The sequence below is a fragment of the Taudactylus pleione genome, unplaced genomic scaffold (genome assembly GCF_031769625.1).
Source record: "Taudactylus pleione unplaced genomic scaffold, aTauple2 ptg000046l, whole genome shotgun sequence".
NCBI lineage: Eukaryota > Metazoa > Chordata > Amphibia > Anura > Myobatrachidae > Taudactylus > Taudactylus pleione.
Window position 1 is genome coordinate 836,672 of NW_028284448.1, and position 27,617 is coordinate 864,288.

The 27,617-nt window shown below is 35.2% G+C and overlaps 1 protein-coding gene across 1 annotated transcript in view; it reads left to right on the forward strand.

Moving 5' to 3' along the window:
* GRIK2 (glutamate ionotropic receptor kainate type subunit 2) overlaps positions 1–27,617 on the forward strand; it is a 755,896-nt gene that overhangs the window by 623,107 nt on the left and 105,172 nt on the right. The window contains exon 13 of the mRNA XM_088460433.1: positions 9,278–9,495. Within this exon, the coding sequence (XP_088316559.1) occupies positions 9,278–9,495 (218 nt within the window). The remainder of the gene's footprint in view (positions 1–9,277; positions 9,496–27,617) is intronic.

Here is a 27,617-nt window from a genome sequence, read left to right on the forward strand (position 1 = left end):
TGGTGGAGGCAACTAAAAAATGTTTAAATGGAAATTAATTAATGTTAATTTTTAATTAATTAAAAAACAAAATTTTTGCTGGACGCTTAATGTGGGGCCTCACGGCTTATGGGTAGGGCCTCAGAGCAAGCATTTTGTGTTGTCATGTTTTGTCATGATCTTCATGTTTAATATCAAAGAGAGCTTTAGCAGGCTTTGCCAGTAATCTCAGCTCTTTAACTATACCAAATTATGCAACAACATTAACTTCTTTCTTCCAACTGTGTCAAAAGGATGACTTTGCAAGGACCCTGCTGTACTGTGAGCCGCCAAAATATTACACATGGAATGCTTCTCCAAAAGTTTTCTGCACAGAAAACAGGGAGTCGCTGTAGATGGTCATCCTGGTATCAGAGCAACAGAAGCTCTTGGCCGTGTTTACACTTTACAGCCTAAAAATTTTGAATTCTTCTATCTCCGAAGTTTGCTTTACACCTTTACAGGTCCTACTTCCTTCGAAGACCTTAGGACTGTTGATGGGGAAGTTTGTCCCACTTTTCTTGAGGCCTGCCTAAGGAGAGGTTGGTTGGAGGATGATGTGTAAACAAACATTCTTAAAATCCCAGGCAACGCCGGGTACTCCAGCTAGTATTTACTAAAGTGGAAGATTTTCGAAGTTTAGATGTTGCCCATAACAACCAGTCATATTTTGGTTAACATTTAACTAGCCCCATTTAGATGATAATAGCTAGAATCTGATTGTTTTATCTATCTTAAGCAATAAAGTTGTCCATTAAATGCACATATAGCAATCAGATTTCATATAACGAGTTAAAATTATATCATTCTGTTCTAAGTTTGTATTGTAAGACCAATTCGTCAACATAAATGGGTCTGATAAATGGGTCTGCTTTCCTGATGTTTTAGGTTATAGAATCATTCATAAAAGTAGTAACACAAGTGATATCATGCATATCTCCCTCATGCACTTAAGAACCAATGTGCAATGCCATCCCCTTACTCTAATATGGGGATGTAGTAATTATTCTATTAATTAAATTTCAAAAATGTAAAAATTTTGCCTTTCACTTCTTTTGCTAACATGTCAAAATCTCAGGACTTTCACTATTCTGTACCCTATTACTTTTGTCCCACTAAGTATTTTTAATCAGCTCCCACAATCTCTACCAAGAAATGTATTTTACTAAAAAGGAAAATACTAGTTTCTGTAATTAAGCTGGGTAAAAGGAAAGACACATCTCTGTCAATCACTTTAAAAAAAATCTGCACCAGATTGTATTCTCTAAATTATACATACTATATAATGCTATTATATTTCAATGTACCTGTAGTACTAAGGACAGGTACAGTATTAAAGTACATGTATAAAATCATCTGTAAACTGACCGTTATATGCAGTGGACAAACTTAGTAGTATAAACAGCAATGTGAGTGTTGCTATTAAATATAGCACACTTAAGATTTACTGACATTGTATTTGGGTGGAACATTTGCATTGAACAATAGCAACAAATTAGCAATTAGCTTTAACATGTCTATTGCTAGTTAGACTGTGAAGATAAGGGGCATATTCAATTGGGGGCAAGGTTTAGCGATGTAAAACATGAAAACACTGCTGCAGTTGCCTCTGTGGCTCCCGGTGGCTTTCCCTTCACCTTTTCACTGGGGAAGGAGCTGCTGGGCATCCCATAAGTTGCTGGGAGGCTCTGGGGTTGCTGAGAGATGTAGTTCTCCAAGCTCTTCCTCACTGACTGGATCTTTATAAATATTATATTCTACGTATTTAGAGATGTGCGCTGACCCATATGTTTTGATTTTGGGTTCTGCAAAATGACCCTTAAGTGTTTTACTTTTGGATCTGCAATTTTGAAAAAAACATAAAAAAACTAAAATCATGTCATTTTTGCAATACAAAACCTGAAATTTGGATTTATAATCCAAATTCCGAATCTTTGGAAGATTAGAACAACAACTCCAGTTTATCCGGATCTCCTCAGAAGATTAGAACTGCAACTCGGATCTGTCCGAATTCACCAAATTTGGGTGGGTTTGGATATCTGGAAAATTGAACCGCACATCTCTACTTCTATTTTTATATATATTTTAGATTTTTGCTTTGAAAGTCTTCTTAAATAATGTAACTAGGCAAAAGTGAAACCATGACAACGTAGTTCTCTCAAACTTTCTGTATGTGCTTGATCATTTTTTTAGTATATTAACATCCTATTACCTTGAGGTAATTTGGAATATTATTTATCAGAGTTGAACAGAGAGCTGTGGTACTCATGTCATAAACTATGATAAATCCTCATCTGTTTACACATATTTGGCCTTTTAAAGGTCCTGGACATAAAAATAAGAACTTTCCCATATACTGTACCTATACTACTTGGTCTTGAATCTTTTTCTAAATAACTGGAATAGCAAATAAATAACTTTAATGCAATATTTACAGTCAAAAAATTACTTTAAAATAGAGATATGTGCTGACCCCCGTGTTTTGGTTTTGGCTTTGGATCTGTATCTCCTCGTGTTTTGGATCTGGATTGGTTTTGCCAAAACCACCCCTTGCATGTTTTGTTTTTGGGGCTTTGGTTTTGGATTTGTATTTTTTATCAAAAAATTATAAAAACAGATAAAATCACATAAAATTCACATAAAATCTACAGTATTATTAACCTCAATAACATTAATTTCCACTCGTTTCCAGTCAATATTGTTTTCATTCAGTTTAGGCCCAACCTAGCTGTTTGACTAAGCTAGGCGGCAGCAGTGGGCAGCACACACACGTGACAGTTCAACTTCCAACATGGCACATCAGGAAACAAATGCTTTTATTATTCAAGAGGCCTGAGCTAGTTGGAGTATGTATATATTTGAAGGCAGGGACAGGAAGGGTTGATTGGTAGTAAATTTAATTTCATAAAATGTTTTGATTCTAAAGTAAATTTATGAGGGGAGGAGGGGAGGCATTTACAAAAAATATTTTACTCATTCACGTCAGTCCTTGTCCCAGAAGAATCCTTAAGAACCATTACTGCTTCTGCTGCTGGGAGGGGTTTTTCATCCCAGAAGGGGACCAGGAAGAGTGCTTTCCAAAACAATTGACTGTTAAATAATCCTTTGCAAAGATTCATGAAAAGCATTTCCCAACCTGTACAGGGACATTAAAAAAAAATAGTGGCCTCCAATCTGCCGTTGTACCCACTGTCCACTTAACCAGCACATATATGTGGACAAGCGGAACACAGCAAATGCAAGATTAATGATTTAAGGTTTAAGTCTTATGTTGTGTCTAACTTGATAATCCTTGAGCGGCATGCATGCTGCTGCTGCCGAGAGTGTATTTTTTATCTCAGAAAGGATTAATACATTGTTTATTATATAAACAGGTCCAAATGTCTAGGTTTTAGCTATTTTTATCAATTGTAAAGAAATCTTAAAACCAAAATTAAACCCAAAACAAAACACCTGAGTGTGATTTTGCCAAAAATGAAACCAAAACACAGGAATCCACACACACCTCTAGTCAACTCAAATAATTGTATCCTTTCTACAGTTTCTATATAGTGGTAGAATTGGAAGTATTTGTTTTTTTTCCTAAAATTAAAACAAATATATACTTCAATGTATGTTGGCCAGTGAGGCTCCTAATCAGTGTCCAATTCACTAAGAACTCCTTCAAGAGCCACCTGCTGCATTAACTAGACTTGAATCAACCCAATTCCACATTGTCTATTGCCTTGAAAAACAGATGTATGTTAAAATGGTCTGAAATGGTTATTCTATTCTATCTGACTGTTTTGCAAGGACAATCAATTAAAGATTGAAACAAAATATATACTGTTCTGTAATATATTATAAGGGCAGAGAAGAGAGTTTAGCAAAATATGTATTGCAATGAGCAAGAGTTTGTGATAGGTTTCATTTATAGTAATAAAGCTTATTTTGTGAAAAAAAAATGTAAAAAGTTGAGATGACAGAAGATTTAAAGAAAAAAAGGGCAAGTAAAAATTGCAGAACAGTTTTTGTTTTATCTAAAATCAAGTATTTAGCATGATTATCCCTAAATTTGTGATAGCTGGTCTAGTATAGAAACTGGTTAAAATAGAGTGGATTACACTGCAGTGTAGATTATTCAACATTGACTAATACACAAGTGACCCATTGAGGCTGCCACTACAAGAGAACTTAAGTATATGCATCAGCATACCAGCTGCTGATATAAGTTTTTGCATTTTCAGAACCAAATAGGAGCAAATGCAGAACTTGCAAGAGGATATTCTACAGGTCTGTACCTAGGGGTGTGCGAGCAGTGCTGTCGCACAAAGCACAGGGCTCTGTGGGCATCACCATTGCTATCCCACAGCCCCTATGTGTTTGTATATACACACCAATCTGCCATAACTTTAAAACCACTGACAGATGAAGTGAATAACAGTGATTATATCATTACAATGGCATCAGTCAAGGGGTTTGATATACCAGGCAGTAAAAGAACTCTGGGCAATTGTAAGTACCTAAGTGACTTTAACAAGGCAAACAATAAACACTTAGCAAGTGCTAATATACTGTATAGGTGCTACAATGTGACAAAATGTATATAAAAATCTGCAAAACATGTACTGAGCTTGTGTGAGCTCAAAATAGTGGGCAAGCATAAAAATGTTTTGTGCTAATCAGTGAAGAAATAAATAAATAGGTGTATTGGATAGGGTAGAAAAAAGGATCAAGATGCCAATTTATATATACAGGTTGAGTCTCTTATATCCAAATATTCCGAAATATGGAATATTTGGAAATACGGAATTATTTTGGCATGATTGAGATAATGAAACCTTTGATTTTTGATGGTTCAATGAACACAAACTTTGTCTAAAGCACAAATTATTAAAAATATTGTATAAAATTACCTTCAGGCTGTGTGTATAAGGTGTATATGAAACATAAATTAATTTTATTTCTGTACACAAACTTTGCTTGAGCCATAAAATATTGAAAATATTGTATAACATTACCTGCAAGTGTGTGTTTAAAGTGTATATAAGACATAAATGCATTCTGGGTGTATATTTTTGTCCCATTCCCAAGATATTTCATTATGATATGCAAATATTCCAAAATACGGAATATTCCATTCTCCAAAATACCCCTGGTCCCAAGCATTTTGGATATGGGAGACTCAACCTGTATATTGAATAAAAATAGCATTACCTCAGCACTTCATAAAACTCAATTATACCATAATAATAGCAGCAACAAACCACTTGTATAAGAATCTAGTAAACTGTGACAGGTGACCTAAAAGACAGCATCTGAACCATCGATGGTAAGTTTTGATAAATTAATATATACTGTATGGGTACAGACTGTCCAGATAGGAATCTCACCACATCCAAGCAAATATAATAGCAGAGTCCACTCCTACATTCACAGGTCTCAAGACCTGCAGCAGTGCGCACCTCCTTGGGCTACAGTTACACTGTGTGTAGAATGACAGCTGTGTGTTTGGTATTGTGAGCACCTCCACGAACAGAAGTATAGTCAACTTGTGATAGCCCAACGAGATAATGAGTAGGTGTGTAGTCCCCTTACTCGGCAGACCTCCAGTTTGTCCGTAGATTAATTCCACAGTGAAGTAATGGAGTAAGGGGATAACTTACCTACACATCATCTCATTGGGTTATCACAAGCTGACTATACTTCTGCCTTGGAGCCACTTTCAATACCAGATACACTGCTGTAATTCTACACACAGTGTCACTGCAGCCCAGGGAGGTGCACACTGCTGCAGGTCTGGAGAGCTGTGAATGTAGGAGTGGACTCTGCTATTCACTTTGCTTGGATGTGGTGAGATTCCTATCTGGACAGGCTGTACACATATATATGGATTTATCAAAACTTACCATCAATGGTTCAGAAGTAATATATGTTAATAGATAAAAAAGGATCAAGATGCCTATTTATATAGGAATCTTGATCCTTTTTTTCTATCCTATCCAATACACCTATTTATTCTTATTTTCACTGATTAGCACAAAACTTGTTTTCTTTTTACTTTAACAAGGGACAAATTGTGATGGCTGGATGACTGGGTCAGAGCATCTTCAAAATTGCAGGTCTTGTGGGGTGTTCCCGGTATGCAATGGTTAGTACTGTACCTACCAAAAATGGTCCAAGGAAGGACAAGCAGTAAACTGGTGAAATGGTCATGGGCACCCAAGACAAATTGATGTGCATGGAGAGCAAAGGATGGCCCATCTGGTCTGATCCCACAGAAGAACTACTGTAGAACAAATTGCAGAAAAACTTAATACTGACTATCATAGAATTGTGTCAGAAAATACATTACATTGCAGTTTGCTGCATATGGAGCTACATAGCCACAGCTGACCCCTGTCCACTACCAAAATCATCTACAATGGGCATGTGAGAATCAAAACTGGACCAAGGAGCAATGGAAGAAGGTGGCCTTATCTGATTAAACACTTTTATTTTAAAAAAATGTGGACAGTCAGGTGCATGTGTGTTAATAACCTGGAGAAGAGCAGGCACCAGAATGCACTATAGGACAAAGGCAAGCTGGCAGAGGCAGTGTGATGCTCTGGGCAATGTTCTGCTGGGAAACCTTAGGTCATGACATACATGTAGATGTTATTTTGACATGTACCCCCTACTTAAACATTGATGCAGACTAGGTAGACCCCTTCATAGCAACAGTATTTGTTAATGGCAGTGGCATCTTTCAGTAGGATGATGTGCCCTGCCACACAGCAATAATTGTTCAAGAATAGTTTGAGTAACATGACAAAGAGTTCTAGGTATTGACTTGGCCTACAAATTCCCCAGATCGAGCATATGTGGTATCTTATGGAAAAACTAGTCCACCACCTCAAAACTTGCAGGACCTAAAGAATCTGCTGCTAATGCATTGGTGCCAGATAATTCAGCTGTCGGTCCTCTGCCACAGATCCTCTCTTAAGATGATATTGAGATGATAAGTACTCTGTAACTTCTAATACAATGCACTTTTTGCACTATTGCACTTTTTATTGTTGATCTGCTGGCTAATGGAATACATACATGGATTTATAAAAAAAGATTTTTGGCATATTATCAAGGTGTGCAGATTGTCTGTATTGGACTACATGTATATATATATATATATATATATACAGTATATATACATACTGTATGTGTATTTATGTATAACACTTAAACTTACCTTCAAAGGAAAAATAGTATGCAATTTTTGTTGGAGCCAGGCAAATGCTGTATGTATGCATATGTGGTATGGGAGGGGATGGAGCCAAAATAACACCTTTACATCACTGCTTTATGTCCTGAGGGGTGGGGCTCTAATCCATAGGGATTGCCTAGCAGTGGTAGAGATTTACCATTAGAAGCACTCCCTGCACAGCAGAACAAGCAGTCCTAGGAAGGTGTTTTTTTCCCCCTGGGACTGCCAGTCCATACTGTGATAGCAGAGAGTGCTTCCCATGGGAAGCAATACTTGTATTAATTCACATTTGCTTTCTATTTTTAAAGCATTGACCATTTTGATTGTATCTCCAATAATTATATTTTACTTTGACAAATTAAAGCATATTAAGCACTATGACATACATTTAATATATTACAAACTAGTCGGAAAGGATTTAAATAAGTGTACTGTTAATGTTGTATATGTATTCATACAGTAGGAATGACATTTTATAGTTCTGAGTTATAAAGGTGATACTATTAAATTTAATGTTTGTATTTGCATGTTTAAAATATTTAAGTAACTGAAGAACATTAGAAAAAATCTGTTGCATTTAAATCTCTTTATATTTCTACAAGATAGATATTTTTGCTCAATAGTTTTAAAATATTATGCAAAATAGTCAATAATTACTAATTTCCTCTCAAGCTCTTCTTTTCACTCAATCAAGTCACTGTAAGGCTCCTTAAGGGAATGTATAGAAGGTCCTATATTGCCTCCAGTCAGTATTCACATGGTGGAGAACAAAGTATAAATCAACATACAATACTGTAAAACAGAAGTTTTAATAAGGATTGTTGCATTTGTGCCATGATCTTTGTTCTTCTTAAAGATCATAAATGGGAATTCTGAATTCTACATAGGAATCAATTATGATCCCTATTACAATTTATGTCCTACCCTAATTTGTGCTCAGAACACAACAGTGTGAAATTAGTTTACTGTAACATTTAAATGACTGGATCATCAGGTGTGTAGGTAAAGATATTCTTAATACATGAAAAACAACTAGATAAAGCATTATAACCTATTATTTTAAAATTACTGAGCACATTACACTATGTGAGTGATAAAATACAGAACTCTAAATGTTAAATATTGAAAACGTAAATTAAATATGTATTTATATAATCAGTAAATGTAGGCAATTATAAATAAATAATGTATTGTATGTTTCCCTTTATTACTTGTTTGCATTCCTAAAATAGAAAAACTGTTACATTGTTTAACTATATGAAACAGCAGCTAATATATAAATTAAGTGAATGAAGGATTAAGCTCTTTGCAACAATTTTAGTAAGTACTAATATTTTCACTATATCATGTTTGACCCAAACCATATTTAATTTAGAGTTAATTTACCCTAAAAAAATTTAAATATTGACTGTTTATTATATATGTATTGCAAAGCTGTTTTCATTAATTTTAACAATATAGACTATTATTTAATTATTATTTCTGGTATAATGAGTTCTTGTATAACTGATATTTACAGAACTTGAAGGTGAACATGAAGATTTATTGTTTTAGATAATTAGCTTTAACATCTTATATTATATATACTAGAAAGTAATGTATCATATTAATATACTGTAGTCTAGTAGATATTATTTTGTATAAGTGTTGCATATATAATACGGTTTTTTAAATACATTTCTATTTTACTGTATGTTAAAGGAGAATGACCATGAAATAAAAAATATTAAAGGTATACAGTACTACAGTGAAATTATAAATATTGAGTTGAGTAACTAATATGATGCTTACACAAACATGGTATATAGTTGTATTGAGATTTAATTTTAACAGTTGTCATATTTTATACCTAAAATACATAGTTTTATGATCATTCTACTTTAACTGACCTTAACTGAAAATAAAAGTTTAGTTAAATGACATTAAATTTTAATTGATATGTGCCTCCTTACATTTGGTATTGCTTCATATAATGTACTTTGTATAAAGTAATTAATGTAGGAGCAACTTTACAATGTATCGCTTTATTTATGCTAGGTTCTGAACTCATGCCAAAAGCTCTTTCTACAAGAATAGTGGGAGGAATATGGTGGTTTTTTACACTTATCATCATTTCCTCATATACTGCCAACTTAGCTGCCTTTCTCACAGTTGAACGTATGGAATCTCCTATCGATTCTGCTGATGATTTAGCCAAACAGACCAAAATTGAATATGGAGCCGTTCAAGATGGAGCCACAATGACATTTTTCAAGGTATGCTCTTTGATTACTTTGTTGTTCTGAAGCCAAGGCAACTACAACTACTGTATCTTATTGCAGTGGTTACACAAACATGTGCATATGTTTATTTAAAATAAAGTTTAATTTGGGCATTATGCATAAAATATGTTAGATTAAACATAAATATTACCATATATTCTTTCATATTGCCTCTGGCATTTCCCTGCTCAAAATGTTTAGCAGTATGAAATTGAGAAAATGTGCCACCATAATGTTTTGCTATTTATACCAATGTTTCTATTTTGTTGTTATTTTATTTTGGCATATACAGTATTTGAATTTGCTGTCTAAAAGAATCCTAATCAATCGACTGTAAATTTTAGTTAAGTAGACTAGGGTGTTTTCTACAATGCTGCTCAATGTTGCTCTCATAGCCTCTTTGTAACCTTCAATGTGTACTGGATGCTGCCCAACAGCTAGAGCTGAACAACATTGAATAAATATATATAAATGTATTAATAATATTATCCTGCAGTCCTTTTCTGGGAATCCCAAAATGTGGGCACTCTGTTGTAGTGGTGAGTAAAAAACGTAGGTCTAGATACTGCTGGTTCATCATGAATGTCCAAATGATGTTGTTTTAATAAAACAACACAGAGAACTATCCAGTAAACCATCGAGAGAGTTGTACCTTTCCTATCTGAGAAATGTAAACTGTATGGATTACCAAAAATAATCACACTTCAGATATTAAAGTTAAAAAAAAATTGTCAAAAATTATTAAACCTCTCATTATGTCGCAGTGTATATGTGTATAAATATGAAAAGTAAAGCAAGGCATCTGGTCACCAGGCCCAAATATCATAATACTACTGGAACCATGTCAGCTAAGGACATGATTAGATCATCCACACACATATGTAAAAGTCTTATGAAACGCACCACTCAGACAAATTGTGGGGCTGGGGAGATAACCAGTGCACCAGTATTACAGCTCTTGCTTCATAAAGAAGGTGTCTCAACAAGGATTTCTTAAATTGAGCTTGTGGCATGTGGAGAATATTGGTACTTTTGAATATCTGTTCTCTTACTGAAAATGGGCTGTATATTACATGGATAAAGTATCAGTAGAACACAGCTGCCTCTTTAAAAAATTAAATCATCAGTGAAGTGTCATCACACACCACTTATTTTTATCACTCAAAATTCATAATTTCTAGTATTTTCCATACACTTTATCATGTCACTAAGAACTCATTCCTCATTCTTTGCATTTTGTCTTATCACATGTCACTTGTCCATTGTCACATTGTATTACTCATTGCTCATCAATAATCCATTCTCAGATTCCCCTTCACACATTACTGTCTAGTTTGATTCTGACATATGAGGATGTTTGAGTGAAAAATGAGAATGACCACTATGATTCTGTCAAAATGGCATGCTGGTTTAATGGGTTTTAGAGCCCTCAAAAAACTGCACATAGTGGTATGGGTTTTGCAGTTGGGAACCCACAGATCATAGCCCTCTCAGATCTGGGCATAGATTGTAAAGAATAAGTAGGTAACAAGATAATTGGGAGATAAAGTATAACACTGTAGCAAGACAAGGGACCTGATACTTTGGCACAGCAAGTTGTCCAAAGTGGGTTGATATAGGTAAGGCACATTTGAATATTTGCACAGGTCACATCATCAGTATTCAGAAGTCCATGCATCCAATTCTATGGAAAGAACTGCCAGCAGAACAGAATGCTAGCTTCAGGAGGATTTAGGTGAAGGGAGGTAGAGAGGAGATTGACAGATCCAGAGCATTATTCCATACCTGAAAGCTAGTAAATGGCCCACTTTGTGAGCAGTACTTCCCTTCATAGAGGTGTATAGTGAACACCTCAAAAATGATTTTTCCAAAAATGTTTAAAGAAATTCTTTAAGAAGAGGTGGAGTGACATCTGGTTCTGGTAATCATACTGTAAAAATGACATCTGTTTCTGGTAATCATACTGTAAGCTGCATCTAACTTCAGTTCTACTGTGGGCTCAGCTTTACACTATTACAAGGCAATGCAGTAGTCTCTATTTGACATCTATTCACACCTACAGCCACCCACTGCCCTACGTGCATGGATAAATTTCTTTCCAATCCCATGCAGAAAAACAGCAGATAAACCACACTGATGGGGCCTTTGCTTCAGAATCAGGGGTCACATATACCAAGACTCTTGCAGATAATAAAGGCTAGATGCATCAGCTAACACAGCATTTAACTGAGTCTACTGTAAACACAAGCTAAGAGATAATTTTCAAGACATTGCTACATTAACAACAGATCAGTTTTATTGTAAGAAATCACAATAAACTTGATAACCTGGAAAATAAGTCCAGAAAAAAAATCTTTAGATTGTTGGTTTACCAGAGTCTTTTTAAGGTCCAGCTCTCTATGCATTTATTTTGTTCCATTTTTCCTGAGTGGCTGGATATTCATAAGAATTGTGATTACCTTGTCATTGAATGAGTGTATCAGATTGGGCCATGACATGACAGATCAAATGTTAGATTAAAAGTTGACATATTTGGGTGCCTTAATTATGATCACACTGAAGCTATCTAGGTGGAATCTATAAACCATCACAATTTATTGTGGAATAATGATAACATTTTTATCATGCAAGATATTCTGCAGAAGTGACTAAAGCACATAAGGAGTTCTCCTCAGTTTGCTCCTGCCTCAATAAACAAGGCCACAAGTTTGCTTTATTGTTTGCAGCATGACTCCACCTCTTTGATGGATCAGCCTCTTCTTTAGTTATATCTTGAAAATAAGTTAATATATAACTACTCTAACTGTGCCATTATTAATGTATTTCTGAAGTGGGTAAAGATTTGGAATGCCTTGGAATCTACAGACCTATCTCACTCCTTAATACAGACTATAAGATTCTAACAAATATTCTGGTTAACAGGTTGATACTTGTATTGCCCTCTATAATTAATGGGGACCAGAGGAGCTTCAAATGGGGCAGTTCATTGGCTTTGGTACTTAAAAGATAAGGGTCTCTAAATGCTTTAAAAAAAACATTTTACCTGATCTCTTGGGATCACCTCTTTGAAACTTTCAAACACTTATGACTTCCAGATGACTTTGTAGCTGTTATTAGATTCCTATACTCAAATTCTACTTCCCAATTCTCATGTAATGGATATCTTTCCAACCTCTTTTATAGAATGCCACCCAACAGGGCTATCCATTGTTTCCATTGTTATTTGCAATAGCGATATGTAGTTCCCTTTTGTTCCATGGGATCCAAGTTGGTCAGGTTGATTTAAGGGTCACCTTATTTGCTGATGACATGTTGTTGTTTACATTGGACCCACCTCACTTGATCCCAGCAGTCATGGACATTATTTCTAAATGTGTGTCCTTTGCTGGTTACTGCATAAAATTAGACAAGTTGGAAAATGTGCCTCTTATTTGTTTCACTATTTTAATTCATAGCTTTACTCTCCTCTTTCAGATATCCCAATTTAAAGCTTAAATACTTAGGGATTTATGTTATGTTTGATATGGGAAGCTGTTACTCAATCAATTTTACAATTTTGATTAAAATTATTGTTCACTTGCTTGACAATTGAATGTCCTTGCCCTATCTTTGTTAGGAATGGTTGCAGTATTGAAAAGTAGTATTTGCAAAAAAATGTATTATATCAAGTAAATGTTTCCCATCTATTTCACTAAATCCGATGTCTCCCATTGCTGTAATCTTTTTTAAAATGTCTCTGGTGTAATTACAAAGTAAGACTAGCTGTGACCAAATTGTGTCTATTTAGGAAGGCTGGGGGCTTGGGAGAGCTTTGTATCTAGCAATTTTCTTTAAGTATGTTTCAGACTGGCTTTCAGATCATGATGTATACATGTCCAGTATTTTAGACAAGGCTATGTTTGCCACATATTTACAAGGGGCACTTTTACATACAGCAGGGTCCTCTCTCCCTACTTCTGTTTTATCTTTTATATTTTGCCTGGTGAACTATTAATCATAAATTTGGCAGAGGCCACACTACTTTCGATTACGTTTCATTTGGGTTAACCCTTCTTTCCCTCCAACTTTAGACAATGTTAAATTTTTTGTTTGGTAAGAAAATGACTTTATGAAGATGAAATATGTACAGTAATTGACCCTGTTACACATATCAGATCCTTACAAATCCTAAGGCCTACCTATGGTTTATCTAAATAATTTTTTTACATGTACCTTTAGGTATGTCACTTTGTTGCTACTTTACCACTTACTGTGACATCTCAATCCTGATATGTTAAAGTCACTTTTGCTAAAACTAATGTGTATTGCACTGAATATCTATGATGATCTCTTTCGGATTGATCCATCTAAAATTTGGAAGCAATTCCCTCCATCTCCTCCCCAGAGAATGTACTTTCATTCTTTGAACCCAATATTAAACACTTACAGTCAACAATGCTTCAAAAAGTCCATTTTAGAACTATTAATTGGGACTACAATTTATAATTTCAGTACAAGTCTGTGGTTATAGAGGAACATGGACATTGTTCTGTCTGCCAATAACCAACATTCTTTCAGATTTTTTGGTACTGTACTAAGTGATGGCAATTTTTAAACAAATTGTTAATATTCCTTAATTTTTTCTTCACATTACATTTATGACTTTGAACTGCTATGTTTAAATTTGAGTAATTGGGACTTGGGAACTGTAGCAAAACAATTATTTCCCTACTTACTGTTACTTTATAGGTGGCCATAAAAGCTATCCTTCTTTAGTGGACAGTCAAATCTCCTCCCTTTTTTGGGATGGTTAAACAAATTTTGTTGAAACTGCTATATTTTGACAGGATAGCTAATATCCCTGATAATGAGGAGTTGTATGGTTTATAAAAAAATGGGGATTACATATTGATCAGGCCCAAGCACAGATATTTTAAATATTTGAGTTTAAGGATTGATACCTGTTAAGTAGACATCAGCCCTCTTATTGACCACATGCTTCTCACACTGTTTAGCCTTTTTTATATTGTATCAAGTAAAATTAGTTTGCACTGACTTTTATGCTACTCAATCATTAATTTCTCCATATGTGTCTTCCTAAGGGACTTATGCATTAATAATCAGGGCACTGCTGCAATTATTAATGTTCCATCTCACCAGGAATAGTTTACATTTTAATGAAAATATCCCGACTATGTACTGTACTACTGGGAACTCTCAGGGACAGCAGTTGCGGTAACCAGCATTTTGGAGAAGTCTTTCACTGAAGTGAAAGACTTCCCTGGGGGAAGCTGACACTGCACATGCGAACAGTGTCAGCTTATGGGACTGGCTTGGGGCTGAGAGAGAGCAATCAAAAGATCTCTCTCCTTCCCCAGGAGCCCCCATAGACAAACAGTAGTTTACACCATCTGAAGATGGTGTAAACTACTGGGTCTAAACTCTGAAAAGCATTGCTTTTTGGAGTTTAGTACATACAGTAGGGGGCAGATTGTAGTCCCCATTGAAAATAATGGTGACAGCGATCTGAAGTGCATCTCCTGCAAAGTGCTAATAGTACATAGGATTGATACATAAAAATATGCAGATTCTGCAGTTTCTGCATAATTTTATGTAAAAATTGGCTTGATACATAGGCCCCTAAGTGTCTTTGGGCCTGACTCATAAGTGTATGCACTTGCATGTGCAATTGTGTTTTCATATGCTAATGATCAGCCACCATTTTGTGCACAGAGACACCCACTGCCTGCATCTGCCACTTACATACAATAGCGGAAAAATATGGAACATAGGTTGCACATTGAACCATTGAGCAAGCTTATACTGTTTCAGAATTACCATCTCAACTAAGATGCAGTTGCTTCTCCAGCTGCAAAAGAATTTGCAAAGGTTCACTAGGGTTTTCTAACTACCCCCTGTTACCTCCTCCAAATGTTCACTATCTGAATCATGTTTCTGATGATGTATGAAATCGTGTTTCAGACTGAAATTAATGAAGTTCCTGTGATCAGTGTATTCAGAAAAAGCACTGCACAGATTTGTGTGATCTGTTCAGGGTTCTATGTGCTATAGGGTATTGAAAGAGTTACAAATGTAAAATAAAATGGCACAGGGCCCCCCCAAAAAAGCATAACCAGCTCTGGACATTTGAGCCTGTTCTGGCCCTGGAAAAATAAGGAAAAGATGGTGTAGAGTTCCCGCGTATTTCCAGTGACCAACACCAGGCTCAACCAGTCAGAAACAAATGTTCTTAAATACATTTCTCAGTCCTGGTTGACTGGGGATGGCATTTGGTGGAAAAATTTAGTTTGATCTCATATTTTTATATAGCACTTTCCAGAACCCAAATGTAAATTGGGTTCCTCAAACTGATACAATTTGCTGGGGACAGTCATGAATATGAAATATAGTTTTAATATACAAAGAAGCATTTGAGTGGTACAACATTTTGGAGAAATGATCTACTATGACCCAAGTGGTGTTATTAGCAAAATAAGTTGTCTGGTGTGGGCTTAAATATGGACACCAGGTCATATCATCAGAATGCACCTTTGAATATAAAGTACTCAGAAGTTCACATGCCTTCCCCTAGTTGAAGCCCAAGTTCTAGTACAAACTACTGGCTTCAAGAAGATAAATGAGAAGGAAGGCAGCAGAGAATGTCGACCTGGTGAACATTGTGCAGGACATTGAAAGCTGGTGCACAGCACTACTTTGTGACTGATTCTGATATTTGAAAAATTTTTATGTCCTAAAATGGACATTGCATACATGTTCTAAATAATTCATTATATCAGCCAGATGGATTGGAGTATGAATGCAATTTGTAAATAAATAAAATTTCATGAATCTATTTTAGAATATTTGTATACTGCATACATTACAACCGCTGAATGTACAGAGTGATACTATAACTTGAATTATATCAATGTTGTTTGATGGATATTTGAAGACCTAGATTATTAGCATTTGCATAATTTAAAAGTGACACTATATAGTTACATCAAACAATTTTACATGTAATACCATGTCATTTAATCATAAGAAAAACAATGTCAAGTTAATTCATAGATCATAAATGTAAAATTTACCACTAATGTTTCCATGGAACTTAATATCAATGTCACGATGTCCTTGATTGTAATATTTTGAACCATTTTAGCATTTGCATTTGACAAATAATAAAACTGTCAGACATTACAGCCAAATGATAGGTAGTCTATTTTAATGATTAATTTATTATGACAGCAAGTAAGTTTTGTATTCTACAGTCATTTAAATAAATTATGTTTTGTAAATAGTATAGTACTGCATTTACTAGTGCATGATTTGGAGAATAAGATTAACAAAAAATGTGCTTTAGTCATTTGTGCTATGGAGAAAATAAAAAATATAGCACAATAGCATTAAATGTATTGTGCAAGGTGTTGTAGCTTGTCTATTTTTATAAAACAATTTCTCTTGAATGAATTTTGCTGTAAGCCATTGCAATTTGAATTGGGAATTTAGTGTTTTTTACTTAGGAAATCAGTATGTTTGCACATTTAGCTAAATCAATCATAATGACAAGGGTTTTAAACATGGGTGTAACTACCAAAGGTGCAAAGGGTGTAGCTGCTATGGAGCCAAGAGCAGAAGGGGGTCCATATTCCTTTTAAAAGTTACATGTGTTATATACATTTTCGCCATTGGGTGGTACATACAAGAGGGGCCCTTACAAACTTTTGCTATGGGGTCGTCAAATATCTACTTATGCCTCTGGTTGTAAAACCTTTAAATAGTAGTGTCAATAGAATAACATATTTTTTACTAATGATTTTTTTTAATTAACAAAATTGTGTCCTGGGAGGCACATATAGAAACTGTTGTAATTCCTACACCGTTCACCTGATTTGGATGTAATTACCCTCAAATGAAATCTGAAAGTCTGCAGTTAAAGCACATCTTGTTTGTTTCATTTCAAAGCCTTTGTGGTGGTGAATAGAGGCCAAAATATGAAAATTCTGTCAATGTCCCAATATTTATGCACCTGACTGTATACATATACAGTAGTTGCCAGTGGATATGCAGCAGGTTGAAGAAAAAAGGTATATATTCTAGATTAAGCATTAAGATCAAAGATTTATACGTGCATTGTAGCCTCTTTTAAAAACTGAATCAACCAAAAGTGACATTTAGACATATATGTTTAAGGAATAGAAATAAGTTTAATAGTTGAAATATAGTATACTGTGCAAAAGTTTTAGGCAGGTGTGGTAAAAATGCTGCAAAGTAAGAATGCTTTCAACATAGAAGTGTTAAGAGTTTATTTTTATCAATTAACAAAATGCAAAGTTAATGAACAGAATAAAAGTCTAAATCAAATTAATTATTTTTGTGATCACCCTTTGCCTTCAAAACATCATCAATTCTGCAATTTTTCTAGGTACACATGCACACAGTTTTTAAAGGAACTCAGCATGGAGGTTATTCCAAACATCTTGGAGAACTAACCAAAGATTTTCTGTGGATGTAGGCTTGCTCAAATCCTTCTAATGCTGTGAGGTGGTACAATAATGAGTATCTGCAGGCAACAATGAAGCATGGTGGAAGTTCCTTGCAATTTTGGGGCTGCATTTCAGCAAATGGAGTTGGGAATTTGGTCAGGATTAATGGTGTCTTCAATGCTAAGAAATACAAGCAGGTACTTATCCGTCAAGCAATACCATCAGGGAGACATCTGATTGGCTCCAAATGTATTCTGCAGCAGAGCAATGACCCCAAACATACAGCAAATGTCACTAAGAACTATCTTCAGCATAAAGAAGAGGAATGAGTCCTGGAAGTGATGATATGGCCCCCACAAAGCCCTGATTTCAACATCATTGAGTCTGTCTGTGATTACATGAAGAGACAGAAGGATTTGAGCAAGCCTTCATCATTGGAAGATCTGTGTTTTGTTCTCCAAGATGTGTTGAATAACATCCCTGCTGAGTTCTTTCAAAAACTGTGTGCAAGTGTACCTAGAAGAATTAAAGAATTGATGCTGTTTTGTAGGCAAAGGGTGGTCACACCAAATATTGATTTGATTTAGATTTTTCTTCTGTTCATTCCATTTGCAGTTTATTAATTGATAAAATAAACCATGAACACTTCTACTTTTGAAAGGATTCTTACTTTGCAACATTTTTTCCACGACTGCACACAACTTTTGAACAGTACTATATATATATATATATATATAGCACAGACGGTGTAATGGTTAGCATTACTGCCTCACAGCACTGAGGTGCCCTAACTGTGTGGAGTTTGTATATTCTCCCTGTGCTTGCGTGGGTTTCCTCCGGGGACTCCGGTTTCCTCCCACACTCCAAAAATATACTGGTAGGTTAATTGGCTCCCCACACAATTGACCATAGTGTGTATGTGTGTGAGCATGAGGTAGGGATTATTAGATTGTAAGCTCCACTGGGGCAGGGACTGATGTGAATGGCCATCTATTCTCTGTAAAGCGCTGCGGAATATGTGTGCGCTATATAAATAACTGGTAATAAATAAATACTAAATAAATAAATATATATATATACAGTACATGTGCAGCACTCTATGGCTTTCAGAGAAAATCTCTTCCAAGTGATAAAATATGAATCAACATTTCAGATGCCTTTTATTGCATCTTTTGTCAATTGGAGCTAACAAATCCCAGGAGGCCATGTAGGTAGTTCAATCAATAAGTGGAATGCTGGTTATTTCTTGAGATATATATATATATATATATATATATATATAGGTGTACAATACCAAAATGCCTGGCATTCCCAATAACACACTGTAATTTGTCTACTGCCGATGCCTTCACAAAAGGAAATAGTACAGTATAGCAAGTTGCGGCACTCAGGGCATAAATATGAACACAACTCGCGGCTGGTATAGTCAACGTTTCAGTTCTTGGCAGAACTTTTATCAAGATGTGATAAAAGTTCTGCCAAGAACTGAAACGTTGACTATACCAGCCGCGAGTTGTGTTCTTATTTATGCCCTGAGTGCCGCACCTTGCTATACTATATATATGTACTGTATATGTTTATGTATATATATATATATATATATATATATATATACATATCCAGCATGGAGAGACCATATCAAAATATTATTGTCCTCTCCAATGTTAACTGGTTAGATGGTAATTTTATAAATATGATCCATATGTAGGAAAGTCAGAGGAAAGGTGAAAAATTATTGGACCATTACGTTATTATAAAAAATTTAATATGGTTGTTAATTAAGGCAGCTTCCATCAACATTCAAATAAACACAATGCATTGTAGCATCTGATGGTAACATACAGTCAGGTGCACATATATTGGGACATTGACAGAATTTTCATATTTTGGCCTCTATTCACCACCACAAAGGCTTTGAAATGAAACAAACAAGATGTGCTTTAACTGAAGACTTTCAGATTTCATTTGAGGGTAATTACATCCAAATCAGGTGAACGGTGTAGGAATTACAACAGTTTCTATATGTGCCTCCCACTTTTTAAAGGGGCCAAAAGTAATGGGACTATCAACTCAAAAGCTATTTCATGGACAGGTGTGGGCTATTCCCTCATTATTTCATTATCAATTAAGCAGGTAAAAGGTCTGGAGTTGATTCTAGGTGTGACATTTGCATTTGGAATCAGTTGCTGTCGACTCTAAATATGAGATCCAAAGAGCTGTCACTATCCATGAAGCTAGCCATCATTAGGCTGAAAAATCAAAACAAACCCATCAGAGAGATAGCAAAAATATTAGGTCTGGCCAAATCAACTGTTTGGAACATTCTTAAAAAGAAAGAATGCACCGAAGAGCTCAGCAATACCAAAAGACCATGGAAAACAACTGTAGTGGATGACAGAATAATTATTTCCCTGGTGAAGAAAAACCCCTTCACAACAGTTGGCCAAATCAAGAACACTCTCCAGGAGGTAGGTGTATATGTATCAAAGTCAACAATCAAGAGAAGACTTCACAAGAGTGAATATAGAGGGTTCACCACAAGATGTAAACCATTGGTGAGCCACAAAAACAGGAAGACCAGATTAGAGTTTGCCAAACAACATCTAAAAAAGCCATTACAGTTCTGGAACAATATCTTATGGACAGATGAGACAAAGATCAGCTTGTACCAGAGTGATGGGAAGAAAAGAGTATGGAGAAGGAAAGGAACTGCTCATGATCCAAAACATACCACCTCATCAGTGAAGCATGGTGGTGGTAGTGTCATGGCGTGGGCATATATGTCTGCGAATGGAACTGGTTCCCTTGTATTTATTGATGATGTGACTGCTGACTAAAGAAGCAGAATGAATTCTGAAGTGTTTTGGGCAATATTATATGCTCATATTCAGTCAAATGCTTCAGAACTCATTGGACGGTGCTTCACAATGCAGATGGACAATGACCTGAAGCATACTGCAAAAGCAACCAAAGAGTTTTTAAGGCTAAAAAGTGGAATGTTATGCAATGGCCAAGTCAATCCCCTGACCTAAATCCAATTGACCATGCATTTCACTTGATAAAGACAAAACTGAAGGGAAAATGCCCCAAGAACAAGCAGGAACTGAAGACATTTGCAGTAAAGGCCTGGCAGAGCATCACCAGGGATGAAACCCAGCGTCTGGTGATGTCTATGTGTTCCAGACTTCAGGCTGTAATTGCCTGCAAAGGATTTGCAACAAAGTATTAAAAAGTGAAAGCTAGATTTAGGATTTTTTAGTTTGTCCCATTACTTTTTGCCCCTTAAAAGTGGGAGGCACATATAGAAACTGTTGTAATTCCTACACTGTTCACCCGATTTGGATGTAATTACCCTCAAATTAAATCTGAAAGTCTGCAGTTAAAGCACATCCTGTTTGTTTCATTTCAAAGCCATTGTGGTGGTGAATAGAGGCCAAAATATGAAAATTCTGTCAATGTCCCAATATTTATGCACCTGACTGTAAGTATAAAATCACTGGGGTTAAGTTTTGAAAGATATAATAGGTTGTATAGTTGACAATCTTATGGAACTCCAGCAGCTCAATTGAGTTTCCTAAAGATGAAGATGTGTCAGATCCATGTACAGTACAATCTCAAACAAACTATAATTTTGCAGCTGTCCCCAGCAAAGTAAGCAAACTGCTGCAGAAATGAAGCTAAATGAATATTATTAGCTGTGCATCCAAACCACATATAAAAACAGGAAATGCGATTATATTGAGGTGTTACTTTGTATGTAGCACTTTTCTCAAAAAATGTTTTGTTAATTTCGAGAGATGTGCAATGGCAATTGTGTTTTGTTTTTGTTTCTAAATCATTGACTTGTTTTGGTTTTTGCAAAACCACCCTCAATTGTTTTGGATCAGCTTTGGTTTTGGATTTTTTTTTTAAATTGATATAACAGCTAAAATCATGTAACCTGGATCTGTTTTTGTTCATATAGTGATATTAACATCAATAACATTAATTTTCAGTCATCTACAGTCAATTTTGATCACCTCACTGCACCTGAACAGAAGAGGGAGGGACTTAAATGCAATCCGAAATACACAATATTTGGTTTTAAGCTTTGAGTTCCAAATTTGTTGAGAAGACCCGAGATGGGACTTGGTTTTACTTCAAATCCCATTGTGATCCAAATCAGGACTCAGTTTGGCTCAGAACCCTAACTTTGGGGGTGTTGGTTTTCAGAAAAACCGAGCTAATTATCTCTACTAATTAGTAGGGAAAAATGTCTGTTATAGGTGAAGCAATGTGTTCTGGTTATAGAGGCATATATCAGTTTTAACAGTGTTATTCATGTCATGATGATAAAAATGGACAATATTTTTGTTGCTTCTCACTGTTCATTATAAATAATGGTTATGGTCAGATGTACCATTCTGGTTTCTTGCATACTCAATTAAATGCGTAAACAGGAGTTATTTTTTACTGCTCATGTTTTACAAAATCACTTATGCACTCTTTCAAGCTTAATGTACAGTATGCTGGTAGTGGACAAGAAATGGACACACCAATAGCAAGTATTTGGACCATGATGTGTAGCCACCATTGCTTGCTTGAACTGTGATATTCAGTCTCCAATATCTGGGATTGTGCATGAGGGATACAGCAACCTTCCCATACAAGAAAGTCACTCAAATCATGACTGGTTGATGGTTGTAGAAAAGTTACTTAGGCATTGCTCAGGAATAGCCCATAAAGGCTCAATTAGCTTCACACCTGGGAACTGAGAAGATCAAAACATATAGATAACATCAGTGTATTGATGTTAAATTAATTGCATGGACCACATGTGCACTGTAAATGAGGGTATTATCATCTTGGAAGACAACACTCCCCTAAAGAAAGAAATGCTATAGCATAATTAAAGTAATTACTTTTACAATTGACCTTAGTTTCTCAGTAAATGACTGCACACAAACCATGCAAGGAAAATGTGAACAAAAAAAAATATGAAACACAAGAAGCTTTCACTGATGGAAAAAAAAGCATTCAGGACTGTATATTGCTTTATGTTGGTGCACAATGCAATCTTATGTTTGGACATCATATTAAAGAATGTATATGGCCATATCTTCTTTCAGTGCTTGATAATCCATTACCTGTTTTCTGTGCATTGCAAAATGCACAGTCATGCATTGCTAGTTGTGATGAGCAGTATATGCACAGTAATATAATTATATTATCTTGCTTAAACCAATAACACTTGCTGTTTACATCACAGTTTGACATCTGCAGTCAAATGATCTGCAGCTGTTCACCTGATTTGCCAGGTATGTGCTACCATCCACTGTTTCCCTTTGCCGATATTTCTATGCTGGCATCACATTGGACAGCAGCTCATGAAACATTAGCAAGTTGAGCTGTTTTAGACACTGAAGCTTTTGCAAACTTGCCCCAAAAACCACTGTTACTTCAAATTCACTGAGATTTTTTTTCTTCAAACTACAGTATGTTAGCCATAATTATATGCAATCAAAGTAGTCAGGCATTTGTATGTAAGATCATGGACATGCTGGTAAATTATTTTCTCAAGTAATGCATGAGCTATGCCTTTGTGTCAAAATGTACCATATATTCATCTGTCAAAAGAAGGGCCCCTTCTACCATTTGTATAATATTTGTAGCTTCTTCGTTATTCTAATATTTACTTGTGATAACTATTTCATAGTTGACAATAACTTTTGCTTTTAAAACTTCTCTGCTCTCAATCTCATTTCTATGTATAATCAAGTAAATATTCATACAGTTTGGATATGTCACTAAGTGCAGAACTGAAGTAAAAATCATGTCCTTAATTCTGCAGGAATTATCAGATGTGTAATATTACACAACTCAAATAATTATGTCTTGCATTGATATTTGAACACGACATTCATTTCTCTGCAATATTTTATTTGGTTTTGGTACAAAACTTGGATGTTTATATATTACCTATATATAGTATGTGTTACAGACAAGTACTACAATGATTAATGCATAACTGTGATATGTCAGATATTAATAAATAAAAAAACTTGGGGCTGATATTCACTTGTGCAAGAAATAAAAGAAACTAGACAGTGTTATTGATAAAGATGTTCTTATGGGTTGCAGCTATCTTTTGTAGCACTATCTAATGAGCTTGTTTCAAATCACAGCATGAGAAAAGTAATTCTCCTGTAGTGTATAATAAGCTGCATCGTAAAATGTTGCATGAGCAGTTCCTACTACTGATTGGATTCTGTGTGCTATAGTTAAATGCAGTCAGATGTAAAAAATGTGCTATCTGTCAGATGAAAGTAAACTTCCCTGAGGCTTTCATGTTGGATTTACTGCACAATAACCCTTTTTTAACCCTTTGAATTATTGCTAAGGTTCTTGAGTTTCTGATACTGTGCATGAAGGCAGATTAGATGATTTTAATTCCTTTAAAAGCAATGTCAGTAAGATAGAAACTAAATTTCAACTACTTATCATCTAGTAACATACCTGTTAAAAAAGACAATAAATTATGTATCCATTGGCACTGATCATTATTGTCCTATAATAAATATAGTAATAATCCATGATGTGCGGTCAGGTGAGGCAGAGCCTTCCTTGTCACACTTAGGTATACACCACAGTTTTTACTATAAAACATAATAGAAACATTTAATGAAAACATTATAAATATATTTGTATTATTGTAATCATTTTTATAGTCAAAACTTTGGAGTAAAAAGTGTATGGCAGATGAGGCACTGCCTCCCCTGTCTTCCTTTTCCGCACATCCCTGATAAAAACACACCAAATTTCCAGCACTATTTGCTGATGCACCTTTGTTTAATGCCCACATGAAACCTCAGGTTCATATATGTATCTGTAAATCTGGCTCTGGCTCTGATACAAGCCATTGCCTACCCAGCCTTTCACCTCACAGCAGATCACTGGTAATAATAAATATTAATGTATAAAGTATAAATGTGCGCAGACCCCGTGTTTTGGTTCTAACCCATCATCCTCTTTTGATTTTGGCAGAACCACACTCAAATGTTGTTGTTTTGGATCTGGTTTTCTTTCAAAATTCATAAAAATCATATAATTTTGACCTGTTTTGTTCCTAGAGTATTATTAATATCAATATCATTAATTACCAATCATTTCCAGTAAATTTTTCACTAAAATTGGTCAAATGCTGTGATGTGTGGCTCGCTAAACTGAGCAAAAGAGCAGCTTCACAAACACATGGCAGTTTAAAAAATAATTTGGCACATCTAGGAAACAAAGTGGTACAGTAATGGCAGAAGAGATGGCAGTTTAAAAAACTACACAGCCCTTCATTTATCAAGAACTAATAGCCTAAAAGTAAATGCCTAGTGAAAAAAAAATTATATTTTACTAACAAAATCACAGGCCTCAAGCCAATACAGGTGATTGCTGCCAGAGTAACATCTAGTAGAAAACTAGATCACCATTAAAACTTAGTCCAAATCACAGTACAGGTAAATGAAGATGGAGTGACAGGCTAGTAGTCTTTACATCAATACACCAGGGTGAGCATAGTTTAACAAACTGAGCACTTCAGTGATAGTGACTGCCACTTTTGTGGCTTAAGTGCTTGGTTTGTTTGGGTCCCTAAAAAAGTAAAATTGTTGGTGTTTTGGTGAAAGCAAGCTACCAATGGGCTTAAGGCTAACAGTGTTAATCATCCTCATCATCACCCTCATCTCTGTTGTTAATATCATCACTCAATATTAATTCATCCCAACCGGAATACACCATTACAGTCTCTGTAATTGGTGGCAAGGTATTTCTCATGGAATTTGTAGTTCATTTTGATGAACACTAAACACTCTTTGCTAAACACTCTTTCTGAGTACACAATGGAGGGTAGGCAGCTTAAATACTCCATAGTACCATATATTTTTTATTACATATTACTTTTAACATCCTAATTTCTATTGTCCAAAGTGTTTACTTGCTATTTATCAAAGTTGACAATACAACCAATTACCGTGCACTTACAGTAAAAATAATTAATACTGTACTAGTCTGCTAATGTGTTTGTATGTCAACTATATATCATTTCAATAAAGATGTGTCTAGAACTATGAGTTCATCACATATTAAGGTTAAAAACATTTATACAGTGATGGATAGCAACTTTATCGTATATACACGTAACAGTAGACAACTTTAAAATAAACATTGGATATAGCATTAATTCTTTTCTTACTATGCTGAATTTTAACTTTTTGACTTTCATGATAAATTACTATGATTACTAGATTTTACTATAGTCCAACCTTAGCTCTGTATCTTGTTGTGAAATGAACTGAGTTCTCTATGCTTATGGTAGCCAATAGGGTATTTATGTTGCCATTATTTGGCTTTAATATGTGAAATTATGGAGTATTGATATGAGTCTGCTACATTTGCGATGTTACTAGTGGTTTTGGGATAGCATGTCCCAAAAACTGAATATGCTGTAGACTGAATAATGAACATAATGCTATTTGGCATGCTGGTCCTCATGAACACAATATAACCTATTAATGTTACCATTAACAATGTAATTTAAACCATAGGTGTGGTATATTACTTAGACAGTAAAAATGTAGACAATCAAATATAGACATCATAATGTCGACAGGTACATTATTTTGACAACCATAATGTTGACATAGACTAGACAGTATGTCTACAATCAATATTTAGACAGTCAAGCTATCATTGGGCACATAATGTAGACATGGATATAATGTAGACAATTCATACTGTATATAGACAGACTGAAATGTTGACAGGATCAAAATGTAGAGAGCGTTAAATGTCATCATTTAAAATATAGACAAATTAAAAGGTCGACAACCAAAATGTAGACACAGTTGAAATGTTGACAGTCATAGTCATAATGAAGTGACAGCAGGCTCTTAATGTCCTGGCAGGCTGGCATTTGTCTGGTTCATGTTGGGGCAGGCTTGCTAGGACTTGCTGGCTACATTGTAATGAACAATATTATTAAATATTTAATTACCATTATCTCTGCACCCATCACCACCAGGAGATGTATGTCCCTTGGGAAAGGGTCCCTATTTTTGGAGGGAGTCCAACTCTCTGAGAGATTACAGCCCTGGGCTGACCACTTTGGGGCTGATTAACATTATGGTAGGGGTACCCCATGCTGTGTCTCCCTGTGTTTAGTGCTGTTTTTTTCTCCCTATTTTCAAATACCAGCCCAGGCTCAGATGTCTGGGGCTAGTTATTGATTTGTGTTGGCCTAAACTGTAGTGTCTAAACTGCTGGCTCTCCGAGGCATACAGTATGTGATAACAACTATTTTGCAGCATCTAAGCTGTCAGCCATCAGGTGCAGCTGTGTCATTTTATTATGACTATTAACATTATGAATGTTGACGTTTTAACTGTGTCTACATTTTTACTGTGTCAACATTTTGACTTTAAAACATTTATTTATTCAATGTCAACATATTTACTCTGTCTTCATTTTAACTGTCAACCTCATGTCCATGTCAACCTCTTGGTTATTGACATGGAAATGAACATTTTGACAGTCTAAATGTTGACTATATCCCCCATAGGCTGCATTTCTTCATGCAATGTATATTATTATTATTATTATTTATATAGTTTTGCTATTTAATTC